At 40.0% G+C, this 12,208-nt stretch overlaps 1 protein-coding gene across 2 annotated transcripts in view; it reads left to right on the top strand.

Annotated features, from left to right (window-relative positions):
* SIN3A (SIN3 transcription regulator family member A) overlaps positions 1-12,208 on the top strand; it is a 69,674-nt gene that overhangs the window by 18,239 nt on the left and 39,227 nt on the right. Inside the window, exons 2-5 of one of the 2 annotated variants that reach the window (XM_044236215.1) lie at positions 254-475; positions 4,493-4,669; positions 11,054-11,160; positions 11,903-12,185. In XM_044236215.1, the coding sequence (XP_044092150.1) occupies positions 287-475; positions 4,493-4,669; positions 11,054-11,160; positions 11,903-12,185 (756 nt within the window). In that variant the 5' untranslated portion in view covers positions 254-286. Of the gene's footprint in view, positions 1-253; positions 476-4,492; positions 4,670-11,053; positions 11,161-11,902; positions 12,186-12,208 lie in introns of those variants that run through there. The other variant, XM_044236216.1, reaches the window with a different exon arrangement.

Below are 12,208 nucleotides of genomic sequence, written 5' to 3'. Positions count from 1 at the left end.
ACTCTGTAGTCCCAAGTTAATTGAGAGTGTGTTATTATTTAAACTTCTGTCTTTGAGTTGTGATAACACCATCCACTGTGGGAGCTGTGTGTGCAAGCATGCACCTAAACTAGCCAGTGTTCATCTCCAGGATGAAGTCAATAGTTGGTTTTGGGAATTGAGCTTTTAATAAATTTGGGTGCCCAGTCCTCTGTTGTACACATCACATTTATGTGTGAACTGGTTTGCATGTCGGTGCTTTTGGTTTCTGCAGGTTTTGTGGTGCATCCCTGAGCATGAGCGCAGAATGAAGCGACGTTTGGATGACCAGGAGTCACCGGTGTATGCGGCCCAGCAGCGTCGGATCCCTGGTAGCACAGAGGCTTTTCCTCACCAGCACCGGGTGCTTGCCCCTGCCCCTCCTGTGTATGAAGCAGTGTCCGAGACCATGCAGTCAGCCACGGGAATTCAGTACTCTGTGACACCAAGCTATCAGGTGAGCTGGAGCGCAGCCGGGGACTTAGTGTAAGGGAGGAGCATTGGTGATTTCGTCCAGTGAAAAAAATATTGGATTAAGCATCCAGTTAGATACAAAATTACGTATATGGGATATCTGTTAAGTAAGATACAGCAAATAACAAAAACAGTGTATACTTGGGTACCACCCAGGTTTTTAATTTTTTATTATTCTTTAGTTATTTCTGTTTTTTAAATGTTTAAGTAATCTCTACACCCTGTGTGGAACTCAGACTCATAACCCCAAGATCAAGAGTTGCATACTCCACCGACTGAGCTAGCCAGGTGCCCCTTAAAGATTTTATTTAAGTAATCTCCACACCCACCTTGGGATGCAAACTTTCAACCCTGAGATGAAGAGTCACATGCTCTGCCCACTGAGCCAGGCAGGCACCCTTATATTTTTTTCTTTAACTCACTTTTTTTCACTCAGTGCGGTTCCCAAGACTTACCCATATTTTTGTGTGTAAATATTTGAGTCATTTTCACTCTTTAGTGAATTACATGACTATATCCTAGCTACTTACCCATTTTTCTTTTGCTGGACTCTCAGGCTCTTACCAGATTTTTACTGTTGTAAAGGTGCTGCTGTGTGAGTGTCTCTCCTAGTGCAGTGGTACTCACAGTGGCAATCCGTGACAAGATAACCTTGCACCAGAATTTAAAGCAATGTACTACTTTTTTTTTTATTTAAAAAAAAGTCTGGCCATGGGGAAACAAAGGCAGCTAAATTAAATAGTGTGCTTATTAGTAAGTGAAGCAATTAGTTTACATCCAGGTGTAAACTCCTTATCTTATTGCAGACCACTCAACAGGTTTTGAGGGCATGTGAGGAAGAGTTTTATCATTCCATGTCCTGACCAGTGCTGATCTTTCATCTCTTATCTGTTTACTGTTTTGTAGAAATGGAAGAAATTTGTTTTCTGCCCTTTTTAATTGTGAAAGTAAATATCACCATGGTTTTTTTTTTTAATGATCCTCTTTCTATGATCCTTCTTTCTCTGCCCCTTCAGACTTCAACCCATTCGTGATTTTTTAGGTTACCTATATTCACCTGCCTACCTACACTTCTCTTTTTATGTAATATGAATGATACAGTATATACTCTTCTTCTCTTTGCTCTTTTCACTTAATATATAGTGGACAGCTTTGCACTTGAATACGTATGTGTAGATCTAGGTAACTTTTAAGAAATCACTACCTTTTTAATATTCCAATCTAGGTCAGTCTGAATCATAATTTATTTACCTGGTCTGGAGAGACCTTCAGCCACCTCATTAGTGACTTTTTAAAAGTTCTGGCTGTTACTGGAAACATCAATTAGTTTAACCTTTCTTTTTTTAAAATATATTTTATTTATTTATTTGACAGAGATTACAAGTAGGCAGAGAGGCAGGCAAAGAGAGGGGGAAGCAAGCTCCCCGCAGAGCAGGGAGCCTGATGTGGGCTCCCAGAACCCCTGGATCATGACCTGAGCCAAAGGCAGAGGCCTAACCCACTGAGCCACTCAGGCGCCCCTAGCGTAACCTTTTTTGAGAGCAGTTTGACACTTGTGGCAGATTCTTTAATTACGGTTTGATCTAGCAGTTCCATAACTTCATAAATTTCTTAGAATTTATTATAAGAAAAACAAGAGGGAAATCCACGTGAAGTAGGAAATGGTGATTCTTTAGGTGTCATTCTTTCTTAGGGATCCCCCTTGAAGTAATACCATGCCCTCCTTTGGGACTGAGGGTTGCAGTCAGAGGACTGTTGCAGATTGAATCTTTTAAGTTAGATCTTGGAAGAAAGAAAGGCTGTTTTCCTGGGGTGATTACTTGTATCTGAACAGATTGATGACTGTTTCCTGTACTTGGGATAGTTGCATCTATTCATATACTAGAAACTATAATGTGTTCACATAAAACCAGTCATCTCAAGTATGTATAAGCTCCAATTAAGCCTTTTTAAAAACTGTTTAGAACATAACATGTTGGAATATAGAAACTCAGAATAATAACTCTTCTTGCTAGAGATATATTATAGCTTTCAGAATTGTCTAAATAGTTTCTTTTTACTCCTAATGTGTAACTATACACTTTGTGTGGATTTGTAAGTAGTTGTCTATTTCCCATTCTCCCCTGTCCAGGAGAATCTTTTTTTTTTTTTTTTTTAAGATTTTATTTATTTATTTGACAGAAACAGAGACCACAAGTAGGCAGAGAGGCAGGCAGAGAAAGGAAGGGAAGCAGGCTCCCTGCTGAGCAGAGAGCCCGATTCGGGGCTCGATCCCAGGACCCTGGAATCATGACCTGAGCCGAAGGCAGAGGCTTTAACCCACTGAGCCACCCAGGTGCCCCATGTCCAGGGGAATCTTTATAAATTTGTGGGGACTTGAAAAAAACTAATCCTCTCTTACATTGTAGTATACAACTTCCACTGCTTAGATTAAGTTTCATGTTGTTTCGTCTCATTTTGGAGAGTGCAAATCAAGGATATTGTCCTTAGTTGTCTTCTGTGGTGATTAACAATTCTGAAATAGGAAATAAAAAAAGCTTTGGAAATTTTACGTAGCATTTTTGCAATAGAAATGGAAGGAAAGAAGCTTATGCTTTATTTCACTCTAAGCTTATAAGAGGATGAGAGAAAGAGTAGAAAATAATTATGTCTGAGACCAAACCACTAACAGTTTGGAAGAAAGTTTTGTTTAGCAGATAAGGATAAGCAAAATAAACAAATGGGGATAGAAGTAGAAAATAAGGGTAAGCAAAATAAACAAAGCAAAATAAAAGTCTTCTCTAATCCCATTATCACAAGATAAAAGGCTAACATTTTGCTGTTTATTGTCATCCAAGGTTTAAAATCTTTTTATTGATTTATAGATACTGCTTTGTAATGTGCTTTTCTAAAGAAATGTTTAAAAGTTTAGTCTGTATGCAACACATGAATACATTCAGTTTACAGATTATGAACATTTTATAATGTTATGTATCTATATCAGTGCTCTTCTAAGTGTGGTCCACAGATGGCTGATGTATATATTTTCTTATTAGTCTATAATGACATGTGTACAGAAATTGAGAATATTTAGACACAGCGATTTGGACATAGTAATTTTGTAATATATCTGTAAAATGTGGGAATGGAAATTATGGGCTTACGTATTTTTCATTTCACTTCTGTAGTAATTTATTTTTATTGTATTTTATAAAAGTAGTGGCCCGTGATGGACTAGAATTTAAGAAAAGAAAAAACAGGTCCTTTGCCATAGATAGTTTGAGAAGTATTGAGCCATATAATTTTAATAGTGGCAGAGAATTCTGTTGTAATATGGGTGATTTCATTTCACCAGTTCCTTTTTATGGGAAATTTGGGCTACTAATTACTGACAGTCCCTGACTTAGGATAGCTTGACTTTCAATTTTTCACCTTTATGATAATGTGAAAGTGATACACAGTAGAAACCATACTTGGAATTTTGAATCTGGACCTTTTCTTAGGCTGGCAATACGAAGTGCCTTACTCTTCTGGTGCTGGGTGGTGGCAGCTCAGCTCCTGGTCCCGTACGCGATCATGAGGGTAAATAACCAAGACCCTTATGCCATTCCAGTTTTTCTCTCAGTATACTAGTCGACACATTCTATGAGATACTTGGCACTTTCATATAAAATAGGCTTTGTACGAGATGATTTTGCCCAACTGTGGCTACTGTAAGTATACTAAGCACAGTTAAGGTAGGCTAAGCTGAGCTATGATTTTCAATAGGGTAGCTGTATTAAATGCATTTTCGATGTCGGATATTTTTAGCCTAAAATGGGTTTATTGGGATGTAACACCATTGTAAGCCAAGGAAGATCTGTAGTTCTCTGTGTGTGTGCAAAGATATGCATGCACATCTTTTAGATGCATCTGGGGAAGAACGCAAAAGCCTTGAAGTTTCTTGTCTGCATTTTGTGTGTGCATCTGGGGAAGAACGCAAAAGCCTTGAAGTTTCTTGTCTGCATTTTGTCCTCCTCAGGTGTCAGCAGTACCGCAGAGCTCTGGCAGTCACGGGCCCACCATCGCGGCGGTTCATAGCAGTCATCATCACCCAGCTGCTGTGCAGCCCCATGGAGGCCAGGTGGTTCAGAGTCATGCTCATCCCGCCCCACCAGTTGCACCAGTACAGGGACAACAGCAATTTCAGAGGCTTAAGGTGATCTTTAGCACCTCTTCTTCCATTAAAAAGTTTTCTCTCTCAGCAGGAAGCATCGGCTTCAGCCTATTACTAGTGGCATTATAACTTTTTTAAAATTTAATTTTATTTATTTATTTGACACAGAGAGAGAGAACACAAGGAGGGGGATTGGGAGAGGGAGGAGCAGGCTTCCCACCGAGCAGGGAGCCCGAGGCAGGGCTCAATCCCAGGACCCTGGGATCATGACCCGAGTTGAAGGCAGACGCCCAATGACTGAGCCACCCAGGTGCCCTGGCATTATAACTTTTAACATGCTAGCTAGACTAGGAATTGAATCACAAGGAGTTCTACTTTGTTTTTGTTTTGAAACCTACTTAGATTTCCCATCTTAACATCAGTGCCTTATCCAGAGAATTACATTTAAGAAATGTTTTTGGAATGTATAAATGCATGGTACTGAAATGTGTCAGGATACTGTTTTCATACGAAATAACCAAAGTCCATTTTTTTGGGATACCTCCTTTTGAACTCTCAGTTCTTAGCATGGCAGAAGGTTTTCTTGAGCGTCCACATGGTTGGCTACGGTCCTGTACAGTAACTGGGTCCAGTATTACCTTACGATTTAATCTTTTTATCCCTGCTTATAAATAGCTGAATGGGCTGGCATCTTCAAGTCCATCCTTAGTAAAACACATGCTCCTTTTTTGGGAACCTTTATAAAGATTGGGGAAGACTATAATTGTGAATGAAGTGTCAGTGTTTTCATCTGTTCTGCTGAGTATGTGCTGTAGGTTTTCAGTGCTTTTGAAATTCATGAGGCATCTGTGGAGAAGTAGAGCTTGTGTTCCCAGCTAACCCTCTCTCTGCTTACTTGAGTGTTACTTTTCAAAATAAGTGATTGTTGCAGTAAGTGTTCCAGATTTCAGGTTTTTTAATTTTACATTTATATAAAATTTCAAATCAAAGACAAGAAATATAATTTAAAGAACTGTAAAGAAATGGGATGTTGGGTCTTAATTTGGTCCTGTCGGCCTAATTAAATAGTTTCCAGGTAGGAGTGAATGGTATACCCTTGAAGGACAAATCCATGTGTAGCAAACGTTTTGACCTTCTGTTTTCCTTGATGCTTAATCTAGTTCTCCCTGATCCCTGCCCACATCGGTTTGGGTTCTCAGGAACTTGTTTAATTTTGGCCTAAGGAAACTAGATGCTATATGAAGCATACCAACGCTAAGATTTATAGAGGGATTTTGTAAAATTTATTTTGTCTATATTAAGTAATTCAGAGTTGACTATACTTTAAAAAAATTGACTATAAGTAAGCATGGTGTTTAAAGAGAATAGAAATTATTTTGCCTTGAAACTTCACTCTGGGCTCTGACTTTGGGAAAATTTGTGTAAGCTATCTTGATGTTTTTCTTAAAACATTTTGCTTGTCTGCTCACAGAGTGGTGGCTGTGTACCAAACTGTATCAGTGCCTTGAACTTAGCACTTCACAAAGTCCTGAAAATACTTTTTTAAGTTGTTTTGGTATGACTTAATTCATATTAATACTGTATTCAGCAGCTAATTAATACCTTAATGATGCTAAAGAGCTTCTAAACTTGCTGTTAAACTAACAAAAATGTATATTTCTATAGGCTTTTTCAGCCAGTCCTATCAAAGCATAGCCCCTGCTCCTCTCCTTCACTTAGGTATAAGTATACAGTTGTCCTTTGTGTGTTTTACAGAAATTGTCAAGGAAGCAAGAAAGGGTTCTGGAGTTGGGGTTTTAGAGTGAGTCACAGGTGGAGTCAGTTTCTCTGTTCCTTCTCTTCTCACTCTTGTATATGATTCCTGGATGCGGTGATGTGAATTCGTGTTCTGATGAGGAGGGGTAAAATGCTTTCTTGTGCCTCCATTGTAACTTCAGTTTTCCCACACTGCCTGCCATTTTTGGATCAGTTTTAGAATGCTTTACAAGCATTAGAATCAACTTCAATAAACCATTTATATTCTATAATAAGGAAGTGTTCAGTGAAAATACATAGGTTATTTCAAGAATCAGCATTGTCTATACTTTCTTTTTTGTCTTTGGCAGATTGATGACAAGGAAATTTGGATAATTTCAGTGTTTAGTGTGATCTAGCTACTTGTTGAATGCTAGCAGCATAGATATTTGGCACTTCTTGAGCGAGTTCTCTTTACAGTTGTTCGTGTTTGTTTCCCCAACAAGATTGTGAACCCTAAGAGGTTAGAGACCTCAATAATAAATGCCTGTTGAAGTGAACCAAGAAAACAGCAGACTCAGGGCCTCCCCAAGTGTTTCCCTAGTCCTGTAACTTCAGAAGGACCAGCTCCAAGTTGTTTTCTTCTAAGTTGTGGTTCTTAGAGCTGCATACATGCTTTTATAAAGAGTTGAGCTATACTTTAGGTAATGAGAGAATCTCCTCATTATGTTTACATACACATAGTATGTTTGTTTGTTTATTTGTTTATTGGAGTGGAGGGGAAGAGGGAGAATCTTTTTTTTTTTTAAAGATTTATTTATTTAACAGAGAGAGAGATCACAAGTAGGCAGAGAGGCAGAGAGAGGTGGGGGGAAGCAGGCTTCTGCTGAGCAGAGAGCCCGATGCAGGGCTCGATCCCAGGACCCTGAGATCATGACCTGAGCTGAAGGCAGAGGCTTAACCCACTGAGCCACCCAGGTGCCTGAAGCAGGCTCCACGCCTAGCACAGAGTCTGACATGGGGCTCAATCTCACAATCCTGAGATCATGGCCTGAGCCACCCAGGCCCCCAGATAGTTCACTTATAATGTGGTTGTCATGCTGGGTGTTTTTTAAGCATAGTGTTATTTTATAACTAATTTAAATAGCAGTTTACCATGACCAGTACCTTTTTTTCTCTAGACTTGAATACATCACATAATTTCTTTGACTCAGGCATCTGCATTTTTTCTCTCAGTAGTAATTATTTATTATACCATAGCATGCTTACTTTTTTATTCAAAATTTTGTGGCCTCTTTTAAAAAAAATTTTAAATTCTAAAAATTTTTTAATTTTTAATTTAATTTTTATTTATTTATTTATTTATTTAAAGATTTTATTTATTTATTTGACAGACAGAGATCACAAGTAGGCAGAGAAGCAGGCAGAGAGAGAGGAAGGGAAGCAGGCCCCCTGCTGAGCAGAGAGCCCGATGTGGGACTCGATCCCAGGACCCTGAGATCATGACCTGAGCCAAAGGTAGTGGCTTAACCCACTGAGCCACCCAGGCACCCCTTTTATTTTATTTTTAAAAAAGATTTTATTTGGGGCGCCTGGGTGGCTCAGCGGGTTAAAGCCTCTGCCTTCGGCTCGGGTCATGATCCCAGGGTCCTGGGATCGAGCCCCGCATCGGGCTCTCTGCTCAGCAGGGAGCCTGCTTCCTCCTCTCTCTCTGCCTGCCTCTCTGCCTACTTGTGATCTCTCTCTCTCTCTCTCTCTGTCAAATAAATAAATAAATAATCTTTAAAAAAAAAAAAAGATTTTATTTATTTATTTGACAGAGAGAGAGAGAGATCACAAGTAGGCAGAGAGGCAGGTGGGGGGTTGGGGAGCAGGCTCCCTGCAGAGCAGAGAGCCTGACGAGGGGCTCGATCCCAGGACCCCGAGATCATGACCTGAGCTGAAGGCAGAGGCTTATTCCACTGAGCCACCCAGGCACCCCTATTTTTTAAAATTTTTTCAAAAGATTTTTATTTATTTATGTGACAGAGACACAGCAAGAGAGGGAACACAAGCAGGGGGAGTGAGAGGGGGAGAAGCAGACTCCCTGCTGAGCAGAGAGCCCGATTGATGTCAATGTTGAACTTGATCCCAGGACCCTGGGATTATGACCCAAGCCGAAGCAGACGCTTAACGACTGAGCCACCCAGGTGCCCCAGTTTTGTGGCTTTTTTTTTTTGACAATTCCTCCTTTGTCATGTGGTTGTGAATGCTATTCTTAAATATTTTCCAAAGTCTTTGTTTCTTCTGCAAACTTTTTTTTTTTTTTGGTAAAGATTTTATTTATTTATTTATTTGACAGACAGAAATCACAAGTAGACAGAGAGGCAGACAGTGGGGGGGGGGGGAAGCAGGCTCCCTACTGAGCAGAGAGCCCGATGCGGGCCTTGATCCCAGGACCCTGAGATTATGACCTGAGCCATCCAGGCGCCCTCTTCTGCAAACTTAATGAGTTTTATGTTCCATCAGCCTAGTCATTAATGAGACATTTCAATATGGAAAGTTCTGAATATGAATTAAATCATCCATTGAATTTCAACAGAAACTTTCCTGTTATTCTAAAGTACAGAAGATCCAACCATGAAATGAGTGGGTATTGATGAAGTATACAGACTGCTCTGGCAAAGCTAAAATACTCAGATTAACCATGGCATGATGGTTCCCACAATGGAGCTTCCCATAAGAGAAGTTTGGGCAACTCTTTGAAATATAATTTCATGGTTTATTTGAACATTAATGTTCTGTATCACAATATATCACAAGTTTGTCAAATCATATGTTTATTTCTGAAACTTCCCTATAGTTGATATTTTGTATGATTTAAAATAATCCCAGAGTATATAGGAAACACCTAATAGGTAATTCCCTTGAATTTTTCCTGAGTAACTAAAAAAATGAAGTCTTCCTAAATCAGACTCATAATTTTGTGGACCTTCAGTCTTGTTCCTTTGTGAATGGTCACAGAATTTATATAATTTAGTGACTATTCCCTTTCCTTTATCTCCCATATCCTGTCAGTCCTGAAACTGTATCACTTCTACCTTCTGTAAAGCTTTTCAGTCTATACTGTTCTCTCTTTTCCTTTGGTACTACAGTTCAAGCCACTTTTTTTCTCACATTGAGTTTAGCCTTATAGCATAATTGGTTTCCTGTCTCCTTTCAGTCTGTCCTTTGTACCAATTTGTTCACAGCACTGTAGGCAAATTGAGTACACTAAAATGCAGATACTAAAAATCTAAACTGCTTTTTTTTGAGAGAGCAAGCAAGCGTGGGAGTGCAAGAATGGGTAAAGGAAGAGGGGGAGAGAGAATCTTAAGCAGGCTCTTTCCAGGTCCCACTGCAGGGCTTGATCTCACCGCCTTGGATTATGACTCCTGGATTATGACTTGAGCCAAGATCAGAAGTTGGACACTTAACTTACTGAGCCACATAGGCACCTCTAAACTGCTTTTTTTGGTCTTTGTTTTGTTTTTAAACATTTTATTTATTTGGGGAGGGGCAGGGAGCACGAGGGGAGGGGCAGAGGGACAAGCTGACTCCCAGGTGAGTGTAGAGCCAGACTAGAGGCTTGATCTTAGGACCCTGAGATTGTGACCTGAGCCAAGGTCAGACATTTAATTGACTGAACTACCCACACACCCCACCCCTAAACTGCTTTTTAATAAGATTTACAAGGCTTTTTGGGATCTAGGTCCTGCTTCCTCTCCTGTCTTCTCTGTTGTCACTCTTCCTGCCACTCTTCCTCCTTTTCACCATAGCTCCTTCAGCTGAACTAAAGTGTTTGCAGTTTCCCCAGTGTACCAGATGGTGTCCTGTCTGGGATTTTGCTGATGCTGCTTCCTCTGACTTTCTTTGTAGGTCTGTCTTCACTTTCACTAACTTGTACTCATCCTTAAGACTCAATTTAGACATCACTTCTTGGGGAAGCCCTTCCTTATGTGCCCATGGATTTTTCTTAGTGCAGAAGTGCCCTTCCGATGTGCTCTCTGGGCATTCAATGATTCCCCATTTACCCCACTGTATTAGAACACCAAATGAGATGTGAATGAACTTCTGTAGAGCAGGGACTGTGACGTATTTGTTTGACTCCTTAGTACCTCATGTTTGGCCTGGTGTGGTATGTTGTGGCTTAGTAGATATTTGTGAAATGGAATGAATGAATGAATAAGTGAATAGTACATTAATGTGATGATTTTTCACTCATCATTCTCCGGAAAATTATCCAAGGCAAGGCTACAAATTTTATGAGTTGATTCTTATTTTAAGCTTGAGTCTTATTATTGGCATCCATACTACTATTTTATTTATTTATTTTTTAAAAGATTTTGTTTATTTATTTAACAGACAGAGATCACAAGTAGGCAGAGAGGCAGGCGGGGGGTGGGGGGAAGCAGGCTTCCTGCTGAGCAGAGAGCCCCATGTGGGGATCTATCCCAGGACTCTGGGATCATGACCTGAGCCGAAGGCAGAGGCTTTAACCCACTGAGCCACCCAAGCGTCCCTATACTACTATTTTAATACTCTCGTGTATCTTTACTGTATGTTTTAATTTCGTTTATTACATTAATTTTATTTAGGCATAAATCATTTGTTTTTTAATAAGAATCTTGGTTTACGTTCTTTTTATAACCTTGAGATTTATCCCTGCCTCAGGTGGAGGACGCGCTGTCCTATCTCGACCAGGTGAAGCTGCAGTTTGGTAGTCAGCCTCAGGTCTACAATGATTTCCTTGACATCATGAAGGAATTTAAATCTCAGAGGTAAAAGATCTGTGTGGTTGTATTCAAGCTTTGTGCTTGAAATGTTGATTTTGGAGGGGGAGGATATGGCTCGTTCTCATATGCTGAGAGATAAAGGGTGCCTTCTTTTGGGGGGTTTAATTTTTAGGGTCATGCTTTTAGTTTATGTATGGCTTATTGATGAAAATTACAGGCAGCCCTAGACCTTTATATTCTCCCTGTTGGTTAATTTTTCTTCATTAAAATTTTTCTTACTACTTCACCTCAATCAGGGAAGTAAACTGGAAATGATTAGGTTACCTGCTCTTGGAGTTGACTTAAGATAAACTAATATTCTGGCATGGTTCACTGTTAAAGTAATTCGTAAAAAATGTAGACACATAATGATTAATGCTGGTATGTCAGAGGGTGGGTCTTGAATGGGAATTGCTGCTTTAGATTTACTGATGAGAATATCTGCTTGTTAGGACTGTTAATCATGAACGTAGATTCTGTTCAAAATTGTGGCCAAACCTCTATGAATATGATGCTAAAATTGCTTTGGAATTTCAGAATTCTTTCTGTTTTGTTGATTTTATAATATGCAGGTTGATTTTTACATTTTCCTGTTCAAAGAACCTAGTGGAATGTGTTTTTTTTTTTTCTTACTAGGCTGTTGGTCAAGCTTGCCACTTTAATTTTTGTGGTTTGTTTTGTGTGTGTGTGTGTGTGTGTGTGTATGTGTGTATGTGTGTGTGTGTGTTTTGTTTTTTGTTTTAATCAGCATTGACACCCCAGGAGTGATTAGTCGTGTGTCCCAGCTGTTCAAAGGCCACCCTGACCTGATTATGGGCTTCAATACCTTCTTGCCCCCTGGCTACAAGATTGAGGTGCAAACCAATGACATGGTGAACGTGACAACTCCTGGCCAGGTTCATCAGATCCCCACCCATGGCATCCAGCCCCAGCCTCAGCCACCACCCCAACATCCTTCCCAGCCTTCAGCCCAGTCAGCCCCAGCTCCTGCCCAGCCAGCTCCTCAGCCCCCACCTGCCAAAGTCAGCAAGGTGAGCACTTGGAATACTTTGCA

Source organism: Neovison vison, unplaced genomic scaffold (genome assembly GCF_020171115.1).
Source record: "Neovison vison isolate M4711 unplaced genomic scaffold, ASM_NN_V1 Scaffold_093, whole genome shotgun sequence".
Taxonomy (NCBI): domain Eukaryota; kingdom Metazoa; phylum Chordata; class Mammalia; order Carnivora; family Mustelidae; genus Neogale; species Neogale vison.
The sequence above is the reverse complement of the archived record's forward strand: the minus strand, read 5'-3'. Positions and strand labels throughout refer to the sequence as shown.